This window comes from Delphinapterus leucas, chromosome 7, assembly GCF_059928025.1.
Source record: "Delphinapterus leucas isolate spDelLeu-1000000601 "Yukka" chromosome 7, BTC_Dleu_Yukka2, whole genome shotgun sequence".
Classification (NCBI taxonomy): domain Eukaryota; kingdom Metazoa; phylum Chordata; class Mammalia; order Artiodactyla; family Monodontidae; genus Delphinapterus; species Delphinapterus leucas.
Window position 1 is genome coordinate 85,062,693 of NC_143135.1, and position 26,375 is coordinate 85,089,067.

The 26,375-nt window shown below is 40.0% G+C and overlaps 1 protein-coding gene across 2 annotated transcripts; it reads left to right on the forward strand.

The window, feature by feature from the left end:
• ACAT1 (acetyl-CoA acetyltransferase 1) lies at nucleotides 1-24,805 on the forward strand. 2 transcript variants are annotated; one of them, XM_089915514.1, is made up of 12 exons: nucleotides 1-22; nucleotides 11,839-11,886; nucleotides 12,955-13,072; nucleotides 13,353-13,448; nucleotides 13,656-13,756; nucleotides 17,295-17,438; nucleotides 18,194-18,344; nucleotides 19,265-19,360; nucleotides 21,093-21,206; nucleotides 22,069-22,133; nucleotides 23,832-23,989; nucleotides 24,522-24,805. In XM_089915514.1, the coding sequence occupies exons 4-12, from the start codon at nucleotides 13,385-13,387 to the stop codon at nucleotides 24,640-24,642; spliced, it is 1,014 nt and encodes a 337-aa protein (XP_089771640.1). In that variant the 5' UTR covers nucleotides 1-22; nucleotides 11,839-11,886; nucleotides 12,955-13,072; nucleotides 13,353-13,384; the 3' UTR covers nucleotides 24,643-24,805. The 2 variants fall into 2 exon arrangements, with proteins under 2 accessions (XP_089771640.1, XP_022417323.1); XM_022561615.3 differs by lacking the exon at nucleotides 1-22 and adding an exon at nucleotides 1,105-1,332.
• Nucleotides 24,806-26,375: the final 1,570 nt, after the last annotated feature.

Genomic DNA, 26,375 nt, shown 5'->3' on the forward strand with positions numbered 1-26,375 from the left:
CCAGGACCCTCTTGCTTTGGGTGTAAGTAAGATCCCCTATCCAATAAACCATTGATGTCTCTGTCGCTAACTCTGGATTCTTTCCATCTTGAGGCTGGGCAATTACAAACTTTGAAGTCCTGCTGGGGTGCAGCCCAACACTAACTTTTGGTGTGGCCAACTTTGAAAAATACAATCTCCCACTTGTTACAAAACATAATTAAGGGTGGGGATTTTACTTTAGGAAAAACCTGGGTTTGGCTTGGAGTAAGTAGGGTTAAAGTGCTCACTTTGTGTGTTGTCACTCCCATCTTCTGTATAAAGTAAGTATAGGGAATCCCCTGGTGGTCCAGTGGTTAGGACTCCGCACTTTCACTGCTGTGGGCCTTGGTTCAATATCTGTTGGGGAACAAAATCCCACAAGCCACTTGGGCAAAAAAAAGCCAAAACAACAACAACAAGCAAAATTAAAGAAATAGAACAAAATTAAATAAATAAATAAAATAAATATAAACGAAAACAATGTTACAAAGTCACAAAAATTTGCTGTCTCCAGCTGAAGATCCAAAATTAAGCAGTGGGTTCCCAAAACGTGAGAACATCATACCTAACACATCATTCTCTGGAAATAGGTACAGGAAAGCAATGCCATGTAATGCTATCAGTTCAGACCCCAGCTCTACCACTTTCCAGGCCATCATGGAAAAATAAGTTAACTTCTTTGTAGCTCAGTTATCTCATTAGTTAAGGGTGGATAATAATAGCATCTAATTCATGGAGTTTTTGTGAAGGTTAATATAATTTTATTAATTGTTCAAAGTTAGGCATTAATGTTTCCTATTCCTCTTCTTCCTCCTACTAAGAAACAATTGCAAAATTATCTCATCATAAATGAAAAGCTAACTGGATTGCTTGAAAATATTTTCATGAATTTCCTTTGTGCTTTGTGGGTACTAAGTGAGAGAGGCAGGCCCAGTGAACAGAAAAGGCCCAGGTTACACATAAACCACTGGTCTCAGAAGGTCAGAAGTAGTGGAAAGGGGACCTAGCACCTTATCAGCAGACTTCTAAGCCAGCGCCTCCTTCCACGCGCCGCTCGGGCGTCCCAGCGCCAGGCTCCGCCCCTCCCCTCCTCTGCTGCCGGCCAATGGCCGCCGGCCGTCGCGGCCCGAGGCTGCTATTGGAGGAGGCGGCCAGGTCGGCGGTTGAAGCGGGGTCGGGGACCCGCCGCTCGCGATCACATCTCTCCGCTGGTATCTGTCCGCTCGGCGCTCGGCCACCATGGCTGTGCTGGCGGCGCTTCTGCGCGGTGGCGCCCGCGGGCGCAGACCCCTGCTTCGGAGGCAGATGCAGGTGAGAGGGACTGGAATTCGGGCCTCGCCTCGGAAGTCTTCTGCCGGCGGCCTCGCGGCCGGAAGGAGCCCTAAGTGCAGGCCTGAGGAAGCCCCCGGAGGGACCCACGCCCCGAAAGCCACGCGCTCAGACTTGCCGGCTCGCACAGGGCGTTTCCATTCTCAGGGGCTTTCCCGGATCGTGATAATTGCTTTCTAGTGTGTCAGGTGGGGCAGGTATTTTGACAGGCAGAAAGGCGCGGGCTTGGTTCTGACCTTGCCCGACGGGTAGGGAAGGCCTGTAAAACTGTTTTCGAGCTTTTCTTTAAAACATGTTTGTGAGCGTTATTGTCAAGAGATTTTGATTTCATGCAATAGGTAATCATTATGGGCTTACAGGGTGATAATAAAAAGGTGTACCGACTCGGAGCAACTTCAAACCTATAAGGGAAAATAAATGGCTACTCACTTTCTTGATGAGTAATGCTTACGTATTAAGGGCGTCCAGAGCCGTGTTTCTCCTCTGGCTGTTGTGTTTAGGGAACACAGGAGCGACAGCGTTGAAAGAATCTACTATTTTCCGTACATCAAAGCAAGCTAGCTTGCACCACATGTTTAGGGCCTGGCAAAAGCTAAAGAGTAGGTAGAGAAGTTAAGGGTGTGGTTGGTGAAGCTTGACTTTTCCAGCTTGGTTGGAGCAATAAAGTTTGAAATCCAGTCATATTGTAAGAGTTTGGATTTGACTTAAGTCAGTGAGGACCGTTGATATTTTTGCTCTTGTCATAATTAGAGGTATAGGAGCATTGAAGTGGGGAAAAAACTATTGTCTGTTAGGTGTGATGTAACTTGAACTGGTGTGTTGGCAGTAGGAGCTGAAAGGGAGGAGCACTATGCAAGAGATTGTGAAAGAATAAGTGTAGAACTTGACAAATGCAGAGTGAGGGTGGGAGCCAAGGGAAAAGGAAGAGTCTAAAATTAATCCTGGGTGACTGAGATAATAGAAAAGTCAGGAGGAGTGGGTTTCCAGGAAACATGAGTTCTTAGCATATTTGTTAGTATGTCGGAAATCACAAAAATGTACTTGGGTCATCCTGAGTTTTAACCAACATTTATTGGTGAATTAGGTGAAATAAGTACTCTAATTTTGTAAAAAACAAAACAAAACATAAACCAAGTGCAGAACCCTCTTAATTTATAGTTTAACTGGGAGCTTAAAATCAAACACAATTGTTGCTGATGAGAAAAATGAAGTTGTAGGTTATGTAGCATATGATTTGTGGTGTTCATTTAATTGAGCTCTAGGAATTAGTTGTATTGGTTGTTACTTGAATTAAGTGGTCATTTAATGAACCAAGGAAATCCGTTTGTCTTAACAGGTTTTCAATATTCAGTGCCATTTTGTGGAATGGAACTTGATCTCTAACCCATTAAACTGGCTTTTTCTCTTTTGCCTTCAAATACACACAGGTCTCCCTTACGGTCAAGAAACCTTTATGGACTTTATCAGAGCTTGTTGCTTTCCAGCTGGAATTGCTTTTTTCTTATGGTCAAAAGAGTAGTCCTCCTCGTCACCTTCGTTTACATCCATTTCTCCTTAAACCTTTGCAGTTAGATTTCTGTACTGCTCAACAGAAGAATACCAGTGATTTTCTTTTCCTGTATTTTTTCTTCTTCTTCTTGACTTTTCTTTGTACTATATTTGACACTTTTGACCATTCCCTCCTTTAAAGTCCTGTCTTGCTATTTTGAACCAAGATAATTTTCCTTTAATACTCAGACTTAAAAAAAAACAACAACAAATCCTGCATTGTGCCAGTTCTGAGCCTATTTGTTCCCAGATTCATCTTCTCTTCTCTTTCTGTATTGCTGTGAGGCCGACCCTTGCAGGTGCCAGCATCATCTGGCTTCTGTTTGGGTTCAGAAACTGGTGGAAGATTGGGAGATAAGAAGGGAGAAGTCAGGATAATTATTTTTTTCCTCTATCTACCTTAGATTGTGTTTCTGACAATGTCTGCCAGTCCTTTGGTTCTTGTTTCTGCCAGGTGACCCTGACCCCTTGGCTTTGGTAACCCTGCTTCTTCCCTTTGTCTTAACAGCCTGAGCATGCTAGTGCCTTCCTGTTGCTAATCTCTGTGCTGCTGTCTCCTGTTCTCAGCTCTTCTGTCACCTGTACATTTATTTATTTTAAAATTTATTTATTTATTTATGGCTGTGTTGGGTCCTTGTTGCTGCGTGTGGGCTTTCTCTAGTTGTGTCGAGAGGAGGCTACTCTTCGTTGCAGTGCGTGGGCTTCTCATTGCAGTGGCTTCTCTTGTTGAGGAGCACGGGCTCCAGGCGTGCGGGCTTCAGTAGTTGTGGCTCGCGGGCTTAGTTGCTCCGCGGCATGTAGGATCTTCCCAGACCAGGGATCCAGCCTGTGTCCCCTGCATTGGTAGGTGGATTCTTAACCACTGTGCCACCAGGGAAGTCCCTCACCTGTGCATTTAATTCTCTGCATTAAATTCTGTTTCACATAGAATGGTTTTTATTTTCCTGGTTGAAGCCTGATGGATACTCGTGGTTTTTGCATTCCCTTCCCATTCCCTTTCACCCTGTGGAGTTTTGAACCTCAGTTCTCAGCCCTTTCTTATACAGAAAAAAAGAACAGAATGTTTTGGTAAGCAAGTAAGTGGTGATAGTGATCTGATTGGCAGTAAACACCGAGAGAAATGGATAGATTCAAGAGATAGCATGGAGATAGAATCTGTTGAACTTAATGACTGACTGGCTGTGAATGGCTGAGAGAGGAGTTCCACAGGCCTTGATGAGCCCAGCTATAGCAAGTGTGTAGACAGAGGAGAGAAGAGGGCTTTGTACAGGGCCTTTGGGAGACACTATTTCAGGACAGACAGAACAAGTGGGAACCCGTGAAGGTGAATGAAAAGAGAGGATGGTGTTGTGGAAGAAAACCAGAGGAATGTAGTGTCACCTGAAAGCCAAGGGAGGGTAGATTTCCAAGAAGGAGGGTGTATTAGTTTCCTTAGGCCATTGTAAGAAAATACCACATATCGGGCAGCTTAAAACAACAGATATGTTGCACAGTTCTGGAGGCTAGAAAGTCCGAAATCAAGTGCCTCTTCTGAGCTTCTTGTGGTTTGCTGGCAATCTGAGTTCCTTGGTTTGTAGATGCATCACTCCAGTCCTCTGTCTGCACGTGGCAATCTCCCTGTGTCTTCACTTCCCTTTCCTGCATCTGTCTCTGTGTTCAAATTTCCCCTTCTTATAAGGACATCAGTCATATTGGATTAAGGCCCACCCTAATGAACTTATTTTGACTTGATTATTTCTGTAAGGACCACATTTACAAATAAAGTTACATTCTAAGGTCCTGGGGGTTAGGACTTCTTTTGGGTGGGGCACACAATTCAACCCATAACAGAGGGAGCATTCAACGATGTAAAAATTTAATATAAGTGTTTATATAAGATTTTAACAAAGGAATTATATAAATGAAATACATAAAATGAACATATACATAAAATGAAAAGCGTTGATTGAAATTAGCATAACTGTTTAATACTTGGAGAACTTTATAAAGGCCTGAAGAAATACAGATTTGGGATATCAGTTTTATGTAAGGGAACTTTGCTTCCCCATACAGACAATAATATGCATAAACACAAGGTATTTTGAATACTAACTGCTAAATCCTCTAAGAAGTTGAAAATTTTTTTAAATGATTAATCTGTTTTCTCAAAATGTTTCCTTGATAATGGCTCAATTTCTAATTCATTTTACTGATTTTTACAGTTATTTTGGCATATGGATAGTTCTCATGAATTTGTCTCCTGTGAACAGAAATAATGAAAAATTAGTATCACTGATGACATGCTTGATTAGCGAAGAATATCATAAGCAAATCATTAATTACTCAAAAATAGTGCAGTACTTTGGAAAGAGCAGTTGCCTCAGCTTCCTAAATTTTATTACTATTTTAAATAAAATATATAATATGTATAACAAATATATAATATGCATAATATAATATGTATATATGTATAATATGTAAACTATATGTATAATAGAGTGAGACTGTTTGGATTTGAAATCCCAGGTCTGCCCCATATTGGCTCTGTGACTCTGGGCAGGTTACTTGACCTGCCTATGCTTTAGTTTCCTTACTTGTAAAATAAGAATACTAATACCCACCCATTGGCTGGTTCTATATCTAAAACATATTCCATATACATCTGTTTGTATCCACCCCTCTTGTGACCTCCTTAGCACTAGCCACATGAGCTCTTGCCTGATCTCCTTCCCTTTTTCTACTCCTGCTCCTACAATCAGTTCTCTATACTTCAGCCAGAGTGGTCTTTTTATAATAGAAAAGCCTTCAGTGGCTTCTCATTGCACAGACTAGAATCCAGAGTCCTTCTCATGGCCTCTTTAGTCCCTGCTTGTTTCTTTAGTCTCAGCTCAGACTGTGTTCTCCTGAGTATGTGGCTCCCACTCTACTGTTCCACTTTCTATACTTAGCATGCGCCAAGTTTGTTTCTAATTCAAGGCCTTTGTCCTAGTTCTTCCCAATGCATCAAATGTTGTTTTCCCTAGATCTTCCCCAGGCTGACTCTTTTTTTTAATTTATTTATTTTGGTTGTGTTGGGTCTTCGTGGCTGCGCATGGGCTTTCTCTAGTTGCAGCAAGCGGGGGCCACTCTTCATTGCGGTGCGTGGGCTTCTTATTGCTGTAATTTCTCTTGTTGCGGAGCATGGGCTCTAGGCGCGTGGGCTTCAGTAGTTGCAGCATGTGTGTTCAGTTAGTTGTGGCTCGCGGGCTCTAGAGCGCAGGCTCAGTAGTTGTGGCACATGGGCTTAGTAGCTCCGCGGCATGTGGAATCTTCTTGGACCAGGAATCGAACCCATGTCCCCTGCATTGGCAGGAGGATTCTTAACCACTGCGCCACCAGGGAAGTCCCCCCAGGCTGACTCTTTAATATTCAGTTTCTCAGCTCCAGTGACATCTCCAGAGAGCCCTCTGTGGAACATCCCATGTAAAATAGGCCCTCACTCTGTAGCTCATTATCCCATTTTATTGGCTTCAAAATATATTTACCCTACCTGAAATGTGTTTTTTTTGTTGTTGTTGTTTTTTGTTTTTTTGCGGTACGTGGGCCTCTCACTGTTGTGGCCTCTCCCGTTGCGGAGCACAGGCTCCGGACACACAGGCTCAGCGGCCATGGCTCATGGTCCCAGCCGCTCCGCGGCATGTGGGATCCTCCCGGACCGGGGCACGAAGCCGTGTCCCCCGCATCGGCAGGCGGACTCCCAACCACTGCGCCACCAGGGAAGCCCCTCAAATGTTTTTCAGAGCTGCTAGTAAGCACCAGACTTTGTTCATTTGTTTAGCGTTTCTTGCCATCATTGGGATAAAAAATAAAATCAGTCTCTTCTTGAAACTTACAGTCTAGTGGGGAGACAGGCCAGTGAGGGTTACAGAATTATGTGTTTGGGACAAATAGAGTGTGCACAGGGTGTGCAGAAGCTAAGACTGGAGTGTCTACCTCTGCCTGCATTGTCAAGGGTGGTCTCTAGAGTTCTTGGGGCAGCTGAGCTGTCCTTGAAAGATGATTGTGATATGCAAATAAAACTTAACTAGTTGTGTTCATTTATCACATATTTATCACACATTATGTTCAGTGTCTTGATCCTACTATAATTTTGTCATTCCTGGGATATTTAATGAGCTCTAGGCACTATGCCAAGTGACAAGGATGTAGCAGTGAACGAGAAAGGAGGAGGAAGGGAAGGGGGAAAGACGGGACTGCTCTCAGAAGCTTGCATTATACGGAGAGAGAGAGATTAAATATGTGAACCCTGTATTTACACAGTGTGAGAGGTGCTTTGAAGGAAATAATCATGTTGAAATAGAAGCCAACTTTAAATAGTCAGGGAGAAGCACTCTGGGGTTGTATCATTTGAGCTGAGACTTGAAGAACAAAAATGAATCAGCCAAGGCAAGCTGGGGAAAGACTGTTACTGGCAGAGGCACACTGCAGAGAGCTTGAGGTGGGAATGGGTTCAGAACAAAGAGGAGGCTGGTGTGGCTGGCACAGAGCAAGAGTGGCATGAGTTTGGAAAGAACATTAGAAAAGAAGACCAAAAGAAAAAGGAAAGAACATTAGGAGCCAGATCATACCATACCATCCAGATCATCAGGAGCTCCAGTTCCAGGAGCCAGGAACTTGTACGATAAGGGTAAGACTGTGGATATCATTCCAAGAACAATGGAAAGCCATCAAAGGATTTTTTTTTTTTTTTTTGCTGTACGCGGGCCTCTCAGTGTTGTGGAGCAGAGGCTCTGGACGCGCAGGCTCAGCGACCATGGCTCACGGGCTCAGCTGCTCCACGGCATGTGGGATCTTCTCGGACCGGGGCACGAACCTGTGTCCCCTGCATCGGCAGGTGGACTCTCAACCACTGCGCCACCAGGGAAGCCCCATCAAAGGATTTTAATCAGGGGAGCGATGTGATCTGATTTACATTTGTGTGTGTATGTGTGGGGGGGGTTGTTTTTGTTTTTTTGTGTTTTTTTTGGCCACGCCACACAGCTTGTGGGATCTCAGCCCCCCTGGGATCTCAGTTCCCCACCAAGGATTAAAACTGGGCCACTGCAGTGAAAGCACCAAATCCTAACTATCGGACCACCAGGGAACTCCCTGATTTACGTTTTAAAAACCGGATGGACTGAAGAAGGGAAGCTGGGGATGCAGGAAATGAAGTAAAAGGCTGGTACAGTAGCAAGAGATCGTGGCTGGGACTAGGTGGCAGTAGTGCAGATGAAGCAAAGTGGAAGAATTTAGGTATATTTTAGACAGTATTGACAGTACCTGTGATAGAGTATCTCTAGGTATTAGGCACAGATGGAGGGTGAGTCCTAAGATTTTGGCTTAGCACCTGGGCAGATTGTGATGTGATGTCTTGAGGAGGGAAATGCTGGCAAGAAACTAGTGTTCTACTTTTCCGGTTATCACGGCGTGAGGCACCATGAGCAGCAAAGTCTCCCGTGACACCCTCTACGAGGCGGTACGGGAAGTCCTGCATGGGAACCAGCGCAAGCCCCGGAAGTTTTTGGAGATGGTGGAGCTTCAGATCAGCCTGAACAACTGTGACCCTCAGAAGGACAAACGCTTCTTGGGCACTGCCAGGTTGGCACCATTCTCATCCCACCCAGCCCTCAGTGTCCCTGTGCCCGTCTCCTCCCTTCAGGCTCTGGTTGAGGCTGAGATGGCCTGGCATATGTGGCACTGAAGTGCCCGGGTAGTTCAGACCCCCTGCTCCAGGCAGGTGTGGCTGGACAGACCCCCACACTGGGTCTTAAAACAAGAGGGGAGGGACTTCCCTGGTGGCACAGTGGTTAAGAATCCGCCTGCCAATGCAGGGGACACTGGTTTGAGCCCTGGTCCTGGAAGATCCCACATGCTGCAGAGCAACTAAGCCCGTGTGCCACAACTACTGAAGCCTGTGTGCCTAGAGCTTGTGCTCCACAACAAGAGAAGCCACCGCAATGAGAAGCACGTGCAACGCAACGCAAGAGTAGCCCCTGCTCGCTGCAACTAGAGAAAGCCCGCGCACAGCAATGAAGACCCAACGCAGCCAAGAAATAATAAATTAAAAAACAAACAACAACAAAAAAAAAACAAGAGGGGAGGTGTGGGGAGGCCTTGGCCGAGCCTGCCGGCTAGTTTGGGAAGCCAGACTAGCTGTTGGTGAATGTGGATGCTCTGGGCTTAAGTCCACTCCCTGCCCCAAGTTCTCCATATGTGTTCTGGGGGACCAGCAGCATTGTGATGAGGCCAAGGCTGTGGATATACCCCACATGGGCATCAAGGTGCTAAGGAAACTCAACAAGAATAAGAAACTGGTCAAGAAGCTGGCCAAGAAGTATGATGCCTTTTTGGCTTCAGAGTCTGATCAAGAAGATCCCATGAATCCTGGACCCATGCCTGAATAAGGCTGGCAAGTTCCCTTCCGTGATGACCCACAATGAGAACATGGTGGCCAAAGTTGATGAAGTGAAGTCCACGATCAAGTTCCAGATGAAGAAGGTGCTGTGTCTGGCAGTGGCTGTTGGCCACATGCAGATGACAGATGATGAGCTGTGTACAACATCCACTTAGCTGTCAACTTCCTGGTGTCATTGCTCAAGAAAATTGGCAGGGGATTTCCCTGGTGGCCTAGTGGTTAATAATACACCTGCCAGTGACGGGGACACGGGTTTGATCTCTGGTCTGGGAAGATCCCACATGCCACAGAGCAACTAAGCCCATGCGCCACAACTACTGAGCCGGCGCTCTAGAGCCCGCGAGCCACAGCTACTGAGCCTACGTGCCACAACTACTGAGGCTTATGCGCCTAGAGCCCGTACTCCACAACAAGAGAAGCCACCACAAGGAGAAGCCCACATACTGCAACGAAGGGTAGCCCCCGCTCGACACAACTAGAGAAAACCCGTGTGCAGCAACCAAGACCCAATGCAGCCAAAAATAAATAAATAAATTTATTTTAAAAAAAAAGAAAAAAATTGGCATAACATTTTGTACATTAAAAGCACCATGGGCAAACCTCAGAGCCTGTACTAAGGCACAGCTTAATAAACCACACTCCCACCATTAAAAAAAAAAAAAAAACTAGTGTTCTAGGGTGGAAATTGAGAGACATGAGTTGGACATTAAATTCAGGCTATCAAGTTGGCACTTGGATATATGAGTCTGGAGGTCAAGGCTGGAGATAGAAATTTTGAAATCACCAGGACATAATTGCTGTTTAAAGCTATAGGGCTAGATATGATTAAGGAGACAGTGAAGATGGAAAATTAAAAGGGGCCTGGAACAAAGCCCTGGGACATTCCAGCACTTAGAGGTTGGGAAGGGGAGGATGAAACAGCAAAGAAGACTGAGAAAAATAACTAGAGAGATAGGAGGGAGACTATAAGATTGTGTTAAAATGGAAGCCAAGAAAATGGAGGGTTTGTGTAGTGGTTTACACATATTACCTCATTTGATTCTCACAACAACATGTGGAGAGTATTTTAGAAAACTTAATGCTCAAGAATACTCAGCTAGTAAGCCTAGGCTCTTAACCACTGTGCGTGTTTCCCCAAGGAGAAAAGTGAGTCCCAGGTTGCTTAATGGATGAGATGAGTATAGTGAAGTCTTTATTGGATTTTGCTATTCAGACATTGTTGATCTTGGTCAGAGCCAACAAAAGGATAGATAAAAGCCAGATTGGGTGGGGTTGAACAGTAAATAGGAGGTGAGGACAAGGAAGCAAATTGTAGGTAACTTGTTGGAGAACTTCTCTTGTACAGAGGAACTAAGAAATGAGGTGAAAGCTCAATGGGAGTCCGGGTTAAGAGGTTTGTTTTTAATTCTTTCAGGTGGGAGGAAGCCTATTACTATGCTTACAGAATAATCCAGGAGTAAAGGGGATGAATGATACTGGGGAGAGGGAAGGGATAACGGAAGATGTAGCATCTTTGAAAAGGCAACTGGAATGGGATCCAGGGCAAAGTGGAGAAACCAGGGAACCTTCAACTAAACAGAACCAGAGACTTTAAAGTGGTTTAGAAAAGGCCCTTTGATTGCAAGGAACAATATCCCATTTCACACTAGCTAAGTAGAAAGGGACTTTTTTGAAGATATACAATAGGCAAGCTCTTTGGACATCCAAGTTTAGGAAATAAAGTAAAGCTGGCCTTGCTGGGACCCTAACTAGAAAATCACTAACTATGTTATCTTCTTTTGTCTCTTGTAGTGTGGCATGGTCTTTTCTTCCTTTTCTGAGTGTATATGTTCCATTCCTTTGCTTCTCTGCTTACTTGTGGCTTTTCTCTTTGCTGTAACCTCTGCTTTTACATGGTGTTGCTGACTAACTCCAGCCCCTTGGGCCTTTCACTTCAAGTGCCCATCATCATTCAGTTGATTGGGTCTCTCAGAGTGCTAGCTTAGTTCAAAGTCCATTCCATTTTTGGTCCTGTCAGCTCTGGCCAGTGGGAGGACGATGGGAATCACCTTGTACTTAGGGCTGTCCCTTCCAGACCCTTTGGAGAAAGGGGTGTAGCTGGAGAGGCAATGGCTGGCATGTTTACTACAAGTAGGAAATTTAAATTCAGAGTTGGGTCACAGATAATATGCTAGAATCCTTCAGTGTAAGTAGGTTATATAAGCAGCAGCCCGATTTGGGCTTACTTAATTTAGAACTTAGATTTAACTTAAAATTACATTTTATAAAGCTTATACTTAAAAAGGCTTAGAAATTTTAAGATGATAAATTCATCAGAAGTTAAAACATACATTTCCAATGAACAGTTAATCAGATGAGAATATTACAAAAGTAGTAATTTTAAAAATTGTAACAGTGATATGTGAACAGGAAAAATTGGAAATTAAAGTATAATGCAGCAAAAAGAAATAACCATAATCCCATTACTGAGAAGTATAAAGTGATATAGGTTAATATTTTTTACATCATAACAAATATTTATATTACAGGAAATAAGATATGTGGAACGAAGTTATGTATCAAAACCCACTTTGAATGTAAGTATAAATTTAAATTGTGCTTTAAAATTTCAAGCATTTAAAGGAAATGTAGTCTATTAAAAATGCATACTCTAAAGCATGTATAGATGAGGGTCAGCTTGGGATGATTCAGTGGTTAGGAATAGCTAATTATTGAAATATTAAGTCAGACTCCCAAATTACCCTAAAAAATTTCAGTCTAGCGCCCTGCATAATTTCTGCTTCTCCCCCAGTCATTGTCTATGGTAAACAACCTTCTCTAAAACTAGGCAGTGTTCTTCCTTTACTTTTGGGAACCCCCATTATATTGTGTTGGTTGGTACATTGCAGAGGCCACATGGAAGATACTAGAAGAAAGGGGCTGAAGGAGACTGGGGATTAGACAGGAAGGACCATCACCTGGTCACCTAGTGCTTCCTGAGGGGTCCTCCTTTTGTTTCATAACGGTTTCTAAAAAGACTTAGTAATAGCCTTCGACCAGAATCTAGGGAATGGTTCTCTTATTATCTATGAGAATTTATGTATGTATGTATGTATGTATTTATCTAAGAGCATGTAGAAGGCAAGCGTAAGGAGAGAATTGTTAAAATAGTGTTTTGCAATATTTAAGAGAGCTTTTATCTTTTTCTTAAATTTTATATTGTCTTATTAATAGTTTAAGAAATATGGCTCTGGCTGTGTCCTAGTTAAGTGGTATGCCCCCACTAACATACAGGTCTTGACCCTAGACCAGAGTTTGCCTTCAGTAAGGAAGCCCTTTAATTAGGAGTTTTTATGCAGTTAACAAGGGTAAACTGATCATTTCTTAAATTTTGACTAAGGAATAGAATTGAACCTTAAGCTTCTGGTCTATGCCTATTTTAGAACTGGTTTTTCTTAGGTTTTCTATTAGGTCTTAAATCATAAAGTACCAGAATTGAACTGATTTTAGGGCTGTTCTAATATTATTTTCATCTTTGATGGGTAATTAGTCATTCATAAAAAGTCTGTTTTTTGGATAATATATCTATGAATTGTTTATTTATGAAAGATGATGTGGGTAAAATATTTAAATATAATAATTTTTACCATCTTCTGTCTTGCCAGGAAGTGGTCATAGTAAGTGCTGCAAGAACACCCATTGGATCCTTTCTAGGCAGCCTTTCCTCTCTGCCAGCCACTAAACTTGGTTCCATTGCAATTCAGGGAGCCATTGAAAAGGCAGGTTAGTAGTGCTTTACTTTTGGTGTTGAGGGGTAGTGATTCAATGGAACAAATGTTTATTTTGCACTTACTATATACGTAACACTTAGAAACGAATTAATGCCTACATTTCTGAATTCCCTTGAAAAGAAATCCTTGTACTAGAGTGTTACGAATGAAGCTCAAAACTGACAAGAAAAAGAAACCATTCCTGCTATATAATGTCACGTACTTTACTAGGTAATTACTAATTATTAAATTGAATAAAATATGGAAATGTCTTTTTGATTTTTTTAAAAAAGGGATTCCAAAAGAAGAAGTGAAAGAAGCATATATGGGTAATGTTCTACAAGGAGGTGAAGGACAAGCCCCTACAAGGCAAGCAGTACTGGGTGCAGGTATTAGGACTACATTTTTGCTTTTATACTTAAATGTTTGACATGGCAAAATGGAAGTCATTTCAGCTTAAATAAAATGTTAAATGCATAATAGACTTATATTGGCAGAAGAAATGTTGCAGATTATAGTTTAACATGCTCTATTTTATTACAGTTTATTTGAAGAATATCTTTGTTCTTCAAAAGTATGATTTATATTGGTTTTAGGCTTACCTATTTCTACTCCATGTACCACTGTAAACAAAGTTTGTGCCTCAGGAATGAAAGCCATCATGATGGCCTCTCAGAATCTTATGTGTGGACATCAGGTAAGAAGTACCTTCTTTTCCATTTTATAACTAAAATAATATGCAGTACTAAAAAACACTAAAAATCTAAGCATATTCATACTCTAGAAGTGAGATTCTTTCTCATAAGTGCAGTTGCTCTGTTGTTTCAGACACTCAGGAGTGTCTGGATTTGCCAATTCCATTTGAAGTAGAGGTCAAAATGATAGCTCAAGTGTCTGGTATTAAAAAGTAGTTTTCAGCCAGGACGTTTTTGTCTTTGGGTGCCCCTTTACTTAGAGATTCTGGTTGATTTTAAGACACCGTAAATTTTGTCTGTGCTAGAATGAGAAGGGTTTTTATCATAAATGAGAATAAGGTGCTGACCCTGGTAATCAAATCGTTGATTGAGCCCAAAATTGATGACTAATTTATAGCTCCTTATGTTCAGGTTCAGCTGTAAAATTGTGCAGGCTTTCTATTGGCCTTGATGATTTTGATCTTGTCTTTACCTGAGACTGAGCAAGAGATAGACTGCTCAGCAAACATATGCTGGATGTTAGGAGTCTAGACCTGGACTCGTAGACCTAAGAGTTTATCAGATCCAAGCCTTTTTTTCAGTTGAGGAAGGAGGTTGAGAGGACTACAAACACAGTTACAGGGGTAAAATTAGAAAACAGGTGTCCCTATCCCTGTCTAGTGCATTCCAGCCTATCAGGGTATAACACACCAAGGTAAAAATCAGTTGTGAGGTGTTTGCAGATTATTTCTTACATGTACAAGAATCATAATTATGCATACCCTTGCTGTTACTCCTCCCTTGCTTTGTTTCCAGTTGTAAGGCAAGCCAAAGAGAAAAAAAAGAGTGATACCTGATACACATGCTAAAAACTGAGATGGTATAGAAAAGTATAAAATGAAAAATCTTCTTTCTTCTTGCCCCACTTTGAATCTCTGACTTATTCATCACTTTTTTGTGTATTCTGCCACCGAAGAGCAGAGAAACTTTGGGGAAGTTTCTTAAACTCAGTGCCCCATGTAATGTCTTGGAGGTCATTCTGTATCAGCACATAAGATAGTACTCTATTGAACTGAACAACTATAATATACTTATGGGTCCTTATTGAATGGACATCTAGGTTGTCTCCAGTTCTTCACTATTTTAAATAATGCTGCAGAGAGTACCCCTATATATATCTTTGTGTAATTATAAATACTTAAATCAATTCTTGTTAACTCACTGTACTAAGCAGTATAGTGTAGTGGTTAAGAACAAAAAGTCTGGAGCCAGACTAATTTCAAATCCTGGTTTTGCCCATCATTAGCTGAGGATCTACTATGTGGACATTCACTGGAGATTGGTGAACAAAATATTAAAAAATCTCATCATGTGCAAATCTGTCTTTTGGAAAAATTCCTAAGAGGAGAATTTCGGATTCAGAGATTTAAAAATTTTGATATTTTCAAATGCTTTCCATGAAAGTTATACCAGTTACATATTTTCCATAGCTTATGAGAGCTTGTTTGCCTATACACGAGGTAACACTGACATCAGGTATTACCAAACCCTTGTCAAACAGTCATGAAATTGTTTAGATGTTTCAGAATGGTTTGAATGACAAGGAAAATTTTGTCTCAGTTGATTTTTTTGTGGTTCTCTAGCAAATGCTTTCAGTTAGTGTTCTTTGATTCATTTGTGCATGTATAAAATTATCTGACTTAGAGGAATACTAGGAATTGCCTTATTTTGAATGGCCACTTTTATTATATTTTGTAGAATAATTGATAACTTAATTTCTGTCACTTATTATCGCCATCATCCCCAGAAAATACTCAGTATTTCAGGATAACAGAATAAAACTTATATGAGAACTATTTGAGACTCTCCATATTTGAAAACAGGCAAAATATTTAGGTTTCTTTGGTACAGAACTTCTGTTTGTCTTTATTCTTTTTTTTTTTTTTTTTTTTGTGGTACGTGGGCCTCTCACTGTTGTGGCCTCTCCCATTGCGGAGCACACGCTCCGGATGCGCAGGCTCAGCGGCCATGGCTCACGGGCCCAGCCGCTCTGCGGCATGTGGGATCTTCCTGGACCGGGGCACGAACCCGTGTCCCCTGCATCAGCAGGCGGACTCTCAACCACTGCGCCACCAGGGAAGCCCGTGTCTTTATTCTTGATTAAAGACTGTGAGAATATAATATTGGCTTTAATTTTATATTTACATTAATGTTTTATATTAAACTATGTTTTAAAATTAGCGCTTATAATGCAAATGAATTTCTTTTGTTAATCTGTAATTACAGGCTAGTTGATTAATATTTATTAAACTTCTACTATATATGCCAGGCACTAATGACATAAAAATAGATATGACAAGTGTTTCTGGCCTCAAAGGAGCTTAGTTTAGTGAGAAGATTTGACACATAAATATAGCTACAGTACAGTGTAATATTATTAATAAAAGCAATGCACAGTAATTGGGGAACACAAAAGAAGGAAGGGAAACTGTTCCAAAAAGGGATAGAAATACGTGGTCAGGGAAAGCATGAAGTGGCTGTGTTTTGATTAGTTTTAAAGGAAATGTAGGTGTTTTACATGTTGGTGGATAGGTCAGAAGTGCAGAGGTGGTGTGAATTAGCACGGTATCTTTGAAGACTTGATTTTCTTTTTTTCTTTTTGGCTGCACTGCGTGGCATGTGGGATCTTAGTACCCCGACCAGGGATTGAACCTGTGCCCCCTGCAGTGGAAGTGCAGGGTCTTAATCACTGGACCACCAGGGAAATCTCTTTGAAGATATTTAAACAATTCTGTATGACCTCAGGTGTAGGTCCAGGCATGAGACTGGAAAGGGAATGAGAAGTCAGATTGTAAAGGGCCTTATGTGCTATGCTGGTGAGTCCTGTAAGGAGTGGAATGACCAGACTTACAGTCTAGCCAGAATGACTCAGATGAGTATAGATGACACTTGGGTGGAAGGACAGGCTGCATATCAGATGATCAAGTAGAAAATTACTATAGCTATCTGGGAAGAGCTGATTGGGAGGATCACAATCAAGGAAGTCGGATTATTTCCGAGAACTGAGATTACGTTTTTGGCAGTGTCAGTGAAATGAAGGGTTAGAAGAATTTCAGAAGATGGTTCTACATTAAAGATTCCTGGCATTCTTATTAATGTCTGATTCTGATCTTAATTATCATTACACGTTTCAGACCATTTCCTTTTACCAGTGTCAAGAGGGTACTTCCTATAGTGACTGTATAGCAAATGTTTAATAAAGTCCATGTAGAATACTTGTTTGTTGTAGCTGTGTAAAGGGTATAATGGGTTTGCAACTACAGTTGACCCTTAAACATGGATTTGAACTGCCTGGGTCCACTTAATGTGCAAATTTTTTTCAATAAACACGTACTACAGTTGAATCTGTGAACCTGTAGAACCATGGATAGGGAGGGCCGACTGTGAAGTTATACACAGATTTTCAAGTGTGTGGAGCGTTGACGTTCCTAATCCTGGTGTTGTTCAGAAGTCAACAGTACTACTTGAATTGACATTGGGTTTTTGTGTGTTGCTGAGCAGGATGTGATGGTGGCAGGTGGGATGGAGAGCATGTCCAATGTTCCCTATGTAATGAACAGAGGAGCAACACCATATGGTGGCATAAAGCTTGAAGATTTGATTGTAAAAGATGGGCTAACTGATGTCTACAATAAAATTCATATGGTAATTATTGCTTTTTAATGGAGAAATGCCATGTATATAAAATACTGCTTGATTTAAAAAATATATATATATACACTTTAATTAATTTTTATTTATTTATTTTTGGCTGCGTTGGGTCTTTGTTGCTGCATGTGGGCTTTCTCTAGTTGTGGTGAGTGGGGGCTACTCTTCATTGCAGTGTGCGTGCTTCTCATTGCGGTGGCTTCTCTTGTTGTGGAGCACAGGCTCTAGGTCCACGGGCTTCAGTAGTTGTGGCTCGCGGGCTCTAGGGCACAGGCTCAGTAGTTGTGGTGCACGGGCTTAGTTGCTCCACAGCATGTGGATCTTCCTGGACCAGGGATCAAACCCATGTCCCCTGCATTGGCAGGTAGATTCGTAACCACTGCACCACCAGGAAAGTCCAATATATATATCTCAGAAACTGAACTGAAGGATATAAATGTTGATTGAGCCATTCATTTTAGGAAAATGTTTTTCTAAGCTCATTGCATCAACTTGGCTCAACTGTTGAATAAATTGCCCCACACTGAAATAGGACATTTTCTGACATTTAATAATGGATTCCATAGGTGTTTAATTATTTGTCTTCAAAATAGCAACTTCTGGGCTAATTCAAGTATTTGAGGATGAGACATGAGTAAAAAAGTTACCTAGTACAGAAAGAAGTATATTTTAAGAAACTAAATTTAACTACTAACCACTATTTTATGTTATGCAAAGTTAATTAGTTTTTTAAAACTTCCAACTTCTATCAGGGCAACTGTGCTGAAAATACTGCAAAGAAGCTGAATATTGCACGAGATGAACAGGATACTTATGCTATTAACTCCTATACCAGAAGTAAAGCAGCATGGGAAGCTGGAAAATTTGGAAATGAAGTTGTTCCTGTCACAATTACAGTAAAAGGTTGAAGGATAAATAGATTTTAATTTTTAGTAGACTTTATGTGTTGCTAAATATTTTGTTTGAGTTTTAGTACATTTTTATCTTTGTTAATTTCAACTGAGGACGCTGACACTGCTGCTTATGGTTATTAAAGGGAAATGTTGCTAATTCAGAGGTAAATTTAATTTCTAATATAATTTAATTTAATTTCTAATATAATTCTTCCTAATATAAGCAACAGACAACACACTAAGTAAGTTAAGTGAAAAGGGGGGGATTTATTAGAAGGCCACTTGGGGATTCGTCCCAGAACTGAAAGATATATGGCAGCAACCAGTCAGCTCTGGGAACTTCAGGGATTGGAAGTGGGTAGTCAGTACCATTAGGACATGCTGTCTTGGCTTTTCTGTGCTGCTTTTGTTCTTTATTGTCTCAGCTTTTCTGTGGTGCTGCCTCCATCTCCAGGGTCACATCTGTAGGGCTCTCAGTCACAAAGGAAAGAGACCTCCTCACCAATTGCAGCAAAATAAATCCACAGTAAAGACTCAATTAACTTGGTTTAGGTTACATTTCGATTCTAGAAATAATTACTGTGATGAGAATGATGGAGTACCAAAACTTATCCAGCCTAGGTTGGACATCTTCCCCTGGGGTTAGAAGAATGAGGTCTGTGATCATAGAAGGAGGCTGAGAGAAGAGAATGGGATGTGGCTAAATAGAAGATTTAAATTGCATCAGGCTACTTAATAAACTCTTCTTTAAGACACTAACAGAAATTATTGATGGTAGATTCTTGAGTGGAATTTACTTGGGATGGTTTAAGGTATGTGGGCATACAGGGAAGCACAGACTACCAGGCACCTTGTGTACCATTTCTTACTGAGCAACTAATTATTATCTTCACTGCTAAGATTACTTAATTTAAAAGATTTTTGTTTTAGGTAAACCAGATGTAGTGGTGAAAGAAGATGAAGAATATAAACATGTTGATTTTAGCAGAGTTCCAAAGCTGAAGACGGTTTTCCAAAAAGAAAATGGTTAGTATTAAGAAATGAAGCATAAGAAAAAAGAGTCAGTATACCATATCTCGTCTTAGAACTGCCTGAGGATTTAAAAAAATTCTAGAAAACAACTAGATGGTATTTAACATTTTCAATGTATCAGGCTCAAGTGAAGTTAACAAAACATATGATATTTATACAAAGTATATTTAAAATTGCTTAACAGTTAATATTTTCTTTGCGTGTCTGTGTGTGTTTGAACTTGTTTTTTATTATTAATTTTTATTGGAGTGTAGTTGATTTACAATGTTGTTAGTTTCTGCAGTACAGCAAAGTGAATCAGTTATGCATATACATATATCCACTGGTTTTTAGATTCTATTCCCATATAGGCCATTACAGAGTATTGAGGTAGAGTTCCCTGTACTATACAGTATGTTTTTTATTAGTTATTTATTTTATATAAACAGTTAATACTTTCAATATATAAAGCCTCTGGAACAGGTTGTAGAATGATGTAGAACAGTTTTTCATATGCACTTCATCTTGAAAGTTTTTCGTGATATGAAAGTCAAGTTTACATATTATGTTAAATATCTGTAAGCCTCTGGAGGACTAAGCTGATAGATGTTTTTCATTTTTGTATCTCTAGTGCCTGGTTCTCAACAAATAAATGTTGAATGTTAGTGTAAGTGGGATCCCAGGTTACTAAATCCTTTTAGGAAAAAAGGTCAGTTCTGCTTTTAAAATTGGCTGTATACAGCTGCGATAATAGTCTGAAATAACTTTTTTCCCTTTTTTGACTGAATTTCTCAATACTAACTATAGGAGTGGATTAATCTTTTTTATTAAAGCATCATATAAAAATTTATATTGCAGGGAATTCACCGATGGTCCAGTGGTTAGGACTCTGTGCTTCCGCAGCAGGGGCACGGGTTTGATCCCTAGTCGGGGAACTAAGATCCCACAAGCCTCACAGCTTGGCCAAAAAAAGAAAAAAAAATTTATATTGCAAAAGTATATTTTTATAATTTTAGCAGCAGTCTATTTTAGGGTCTTCATTGGTATTTAAAAGAAAACAGCTTAATTGACATATAATTTGCATACCATAAAATTCTCCTGTTTAGAATGTACAGTTTAGTGACTTTTATTATTCATTTAACTTCAACTGATTGTAGAGAAGAAGAAATACCTGATTTTGACACTGATTTGAAAAATATATAATGAGCGCCTGCTCTACTGTGAATAAGCAAAGACTTAGTGTTTGTTTGTTAGGAAAAATATGAAGTGGTCCTTATCTTTGAGGAATTATGAACCAGCATTTACCCAGTGCCATCACACATGCCTTTTGAGGTAGCTTTGAATAAACTGTTACAAAAAACTAATGTAAGGGGACTTCCCTGGTGGTCCAGTGTTAAGACTCCACGCTCCCAATGCAGGGGGCCCGGGTTCGATCCCGGGTCTGGGAACTAGATCCCACATGCCACAACGAAGATCCCACACGGGGCAGCAACTAAGACCCGGTGAAGCCAAATAAATAAATAAATATATATTTAAAAAAATCTAACGTAAAAAGGCATACTGACATTAATTGTGTTATATACATACACATTTAATTATGTGTATTTTCCTGAGGGCAGGAATTATCTCCATCCATATCTTCATGCATCTAGCAACCCAGGCAGTATTCTGCAGAAATTTGTTAAATTGATCCAAACGAATTCAATGTGAAAGAATGTTCTGATGTCATGCTCATTGATACTTTCAGGTACAGTAACAGCTGCCAATGCCAGCACACTGAATGATGGAGCAGCTGCTATGGTTCTGATGACTGCAGATGCAGCCAAGAGGCTCAGTGTTAAACCACTGGCAAGAATAGCAGGTAGAAAATGTTCTGAACTTGTTTATTCCTAAACCGCTATATTCTTCCTGAAATTGAGGTTCTTTGCCAGTAATATTATACGTAATATTGAAGTTGGCTATTTCTGTCTGTAGGTTGTACTTTGTGACAGAATTTAACTAGTACATGTTTTAATTGAGATAGAACCTCCTTCAATATTTTCGTTAGTATTTGATTTGTATAAGAGAAAGCATTTAAAAATCTTTCCCTATCCTGGATGATGTGTGGGGGACTACAGGGTACATGTTTTCCCCTGGCACTGTGGGGAAAGGTAGCCAGGTAGAATAAAAAGAATATGGGCTTAGGAGTATAGAGATACAAAAAATTTAATTGTACTGGCATTAATTATTAACTGTGTGGTCTTGGCATGTCCTCAGTCTCCTTAAGACTTTTTAGCTGTAAAATCTGCCTTGCCTTCTTCATAAGGAGTTAAACAGATACCATTTTGTTTAGATCATGGTTTCTTAACCTCAGCACCATTGACATTTCACAACAAATAATTGTGTTGTAGGAGCTATTCTATGCATTGTAAGATGTTTAGCAGCTTGGCTTCTACCCATTAGATACTACAATAAGTGGCATTCCACCTGTGCAACAACCAAAAATATCTCTAGATAATGTCAGTGTCCCTGGAGGCAGTTTCCCCTAACTCCCTATCTGTGAAAGTCAATGGCTTAGATGACTGGTATAATCTTGTAAAGTGTAGAATCTTAGAAAAGGCACAAATACATTTAAATACACTATAATGTTTAGGAAACTTGCATTTTTGCATATTATATGAGTTGTTAGATATAGCTTTGGGTGCTTGTAAAAAGATTTTAACGACGTATTTTTTTTAATAAAGCATTTGCTGATGCTGCTGTAGAACCTATTGATTTTCCAGTTGCACCTGCATATGCTGTACCTAAGGTGAGAACAAAATAACAGACCATAATTCATTGTGCCAATTTCTGTTTTTGCTTATACCAAGGTTGCATGTTTTAGATTTTACATGTTACTCATCCACCAAAGCATAGAGGTAGCTTAGTTTCAAATCTTCTCACTTCTCCTGAAAACAATTAGAGAGCAACAAGGATAACAACAACAAAAGTAAAGGGGCAGCCCACAAACTATATTTTCAGCGGAGCAGATAAAACTACATGATTGAATTCCTTGTGTGGAACTCACATACCTGGAATGGCAACCGCAAAGTGGGAGGTTGGTGCAGCAGAGAAAAGAAGGGAATGCTGAGGGTCCAGGGCTCTAGAATTCAAAGCAAATATTCATTACTAGAAGGAGCAGTCTTCATCCTGAAAGGGAACTCATGGGAGCTGGTCTCAGAGTAAAACTGGAGATGGAGAGGACCTATCTGCTCCAATTGTCAGTCTGAGTCTTTGTGGGAAGTTACTAAGGGGTCCCAGGAAAGGAGACAGTGTTGTGTTGGCTTAGGGGTTAAGGGATCTCAGAAGACTCCAGCAAATGTTCCCTTTCAGAAGTAGAGGGCCTCACCCTGAAAGAAAATGTCTGAGGGTGGCACCCAGATTAAAAAAAAAAAAAAAAAATCAGTGGGGAATAAGGATAGAGAAGGATCAGAAACAACAGGGAGTGATGATCTGTCCAGAGGTGGCAGATCTCAGAAAGCACACAGTTATACAGCTTCTGAAAGTGAATGTGCATCACATTGGAAAGGAAGGGTGATAAACACTTCTCAGCTAGATTCTGAGAGCTAGAAAAGTGGCTACACTTAGGTAGGTACCATGTTTTGTCTCACGGTGTTGGAACTAGAGGAAGCTGTTTGAGCTGTACAGCTTAGAAAGCTACCTGAGCCTGCTGGAGGAAGAGAGCAAGGAGGAACAAAAGTTTCATGTTAATATTATTGTTGCTCAGAACAAAAAAATTTCTAAAGATAAACACCCTCCTGCAATAGCTGAGGAACTATCAAAACAAGAGATCATATAATAAGACTTTAAATAAATCATTTACAATGAAAATACGATAGCTCTGAATAACTGTGCCCCAGATAACCCCACAGCAACTTTTATAAAGCAGAAACTCTAGGGGATGCAATGAAAAATTAGTAGAGACTAGTATACCTCTTTCATTTGATAGATAAAAAATCTAGAACTAAGCAACATATAATCACTAAAGTAGATCTTAAGAATATGTATCAGCTATGTACCCCTAAATAAAGAGTATATTTTTTTCAGTTATCCATGGAATGTTCAAGAAAATGAAGTTTTCTCTCTCCAAAATAATAGAAATACGATAATGCAAATAAGTCTTTGATTACAATGCAATAAGATGAGAAATTAGGGCATTCCCTGGCAGTCCAGTGGTTAGGATTCCACACTTCCACTGCAGGGGGCATGGGTTCGATCCTTGGTCAGGGAACTAAGATCCTGCATGCTGTGCAGCACACCCCCCCCCGGCAAAAAAAAAACAAAAACAAAAGATGAGAAATTAAAATCAGAAAATAAAAGGGCCCTTCCTCCTGGAAACTAAGAAACTCCATATTTATGTATTACATCAAAGGGAATTATAAACGAAAATTGCAGAATTTCAAGAAGATAATGAAAATAAGTTTTGACTTAATTATCTGAACATAATCTATATTTTTAAAAAATTTAGGTTCTTAAAGATGCAGGATTGAAAAAAGAAGATATTACAATGTGGGAAATAAACGAAGCCTTTAGTGTGGTCGTACTAGCAAACATTAAAATGCTAGAGATTGATCCCCAAAAAGTGAATATCAATGGAGGAGCTGTTTCTCTTGGACATCCAATTGGGTAGGTAAAATTATAAAGAAAAATATACCTAGGTTAATGGCTGCCTTTGTATATTCCTATCAAAACTTAAACTGCTTCATGATAATTCTTGTTACTCTTGGTTTAACAGTTTTTCTTCCCACCCATCCTTCATAGGGCAAATACCATTTCTGATAGGATCCCCATTGAACACAGATCTATCACATCTGTTCCTTGAAAACTAATATTGTTTTATGTTGAAGAAGATAATTTAAGAGTAAAATCTATGCTTGGGCTTTTCAAAAAGCTGTAACCATTCTTGGGGCTTCCCTGGTGGTCCAGTGGTTAGGACTCCACGCTTCCACTGCAGGGGGCATGGGTTCGATCCCTGGTTGGGAAATTAAGGTCCTGCGTGCCGCTCATTGCAGCCAAAAAAAAAAAAGCTGTAACCCTTCTTGAAACAAGTCTCCCAAGTTAAAGTAAAGTAGTTAAATTCAGCTATAAGTAATGGCTAATTTGGTTATTCATACAGTCTGTAAACCATTAAAGTACCAAAATGCTTTCTTAATCCTAGGATGTCTGGAGCCAGGATTGTCGTCCATTTGGCTCATGCCTTGAAGCAAGGAGAATATGGTCTTGCCAGTATTTGCAACGGAGGAGGAGGTGCTTCTGCCATGCTGATCCAAAAGCTGTAGACAACTTCTGTTGTCTAAGGCAACAACCCCATGTAGCCAGAAAGGCCTGCTGTAATCAGGGTGACTGATTACCCTGGGTCAGCTTGTATGAAAATAATCTGTTTCACTTTTTATTATTTTCAACTCTTTTTAAAAAAATAAGATAAAAAATCAAATCCCCAAACCTTTTGAGATTACACAGTAATTTTTTCTTCTAATTTACATTGTTTCTAATCTTGAGCACATTTTTGTTATAAGGCTGTACTGTTTAAAATACCACTGTGCAATATTAGTGACTTATAAGTAGCTAGAAGCTTCCACCTTAGAGAATAAATCTTATTTTACATTTTTGAGGACTGTTAAAGATTAAGTGAATGTTATCTATCACTAATTTAGATTTAATAGACCCTTCAAAGCAAGAGCAGTTATTCTGTGCAAACTAGGAATGCCTCATATCATTAGTCAAGAAGCCAAAGACTGTAGTGTTGCTAGAAACAGGAGGAACCCACGTGCTCAGGTCTGAAGTGGGTGCAATTTCTCATAACCTCATCATTCAGAATTTGTTTGGGCGTGGGGGTTAGGGTTTTTGCTCTGAATTACTACAGTAGCACAGAGAGTGGGAAAGAAGGTGGAAACTAAACTGCTCAACTGAATGGATTTCTGAAGGGAAGAGATCGCCACTTTCATTATGCCACAATACCTGTTCTTAAGCAGAAGAAAATGCAGCACAAGTATCTTGAGTTGCATCTCATCTAGAAAAAAAAAACACTGTAGGCAGGGGCTATGCACACCAACCTCAGCTGCAGTTCTGAGAAGGGAAACCTGTTTAAGTTGATGTTGACAATAGTTGGGGAGTAGAGAGGACAGAAAAGTGGTATTACATATATCTCATGGCAAATAATTCAGTGAATTATTCAGTGAATCCTTATCGTTGAAGGAAAAAAAAAGATAACATGGAAAAAAATTGTTCTTAAGATTCAAAGACTACTTTCAAAAATATCTGTATAGTAATTACAGCTCCCTTTTGCAGCTCATTATGTGCTAAGTAGTGTCCTAGAGTCTTTATTTGTATTAACTCCTTTAATCCTCACAAAAACTCAATAGGGTAGGTACCATTATTATCCCTCCTATAAAAATAAGGAAATTGAGGCATGGAGTGGTAAAATAAATTCTCAAGGTCAAATACCTCGTGAGTAGCTGAGATGGATTCAGTTCCAGGCAGTCTTACTCCAGAGCCCAAGTTCTTAACTCAGTATGTTTGGCTTCTCAGTCTCAGATAAGTAGCTGCCCTAACTGTAAGAGGAACTGGGTAAAATACATGGGAAAAAAAAAAAATCCAACCCAAAATATTTAGAATACTTCACTGAAGATAAGCAGAATTAACAATGAATCCAAAAGTCAGTCATCTGGAAAACTTAAATCTGGGAGTAAATGAAGAGAGAAAAAGAAAAGACACAGAACCAACAAGTAAATGGTATTTATTAAAAAGGAAAAAGAAAGGTACTCTGAAGTAATAATTACAATATAAGAGAAAAACTCAGATTTTTTACTAAGTGTGCAGATTTAGAAGGCCTGATTTCACAGTAATGTTCTATGGAAAAGACAGTAAAGAAAAAAATTCTTCAAACAGCTAGGTAGAAAAATTGGTAACCTTAGTCCTTATTTCTATAACTGTCAGAAGACAAGTGACCAACATCTACATATTTTTAATGGAGTAAGAGTGATAAAGATACTAGAAGGAGTGTCTAGGCATG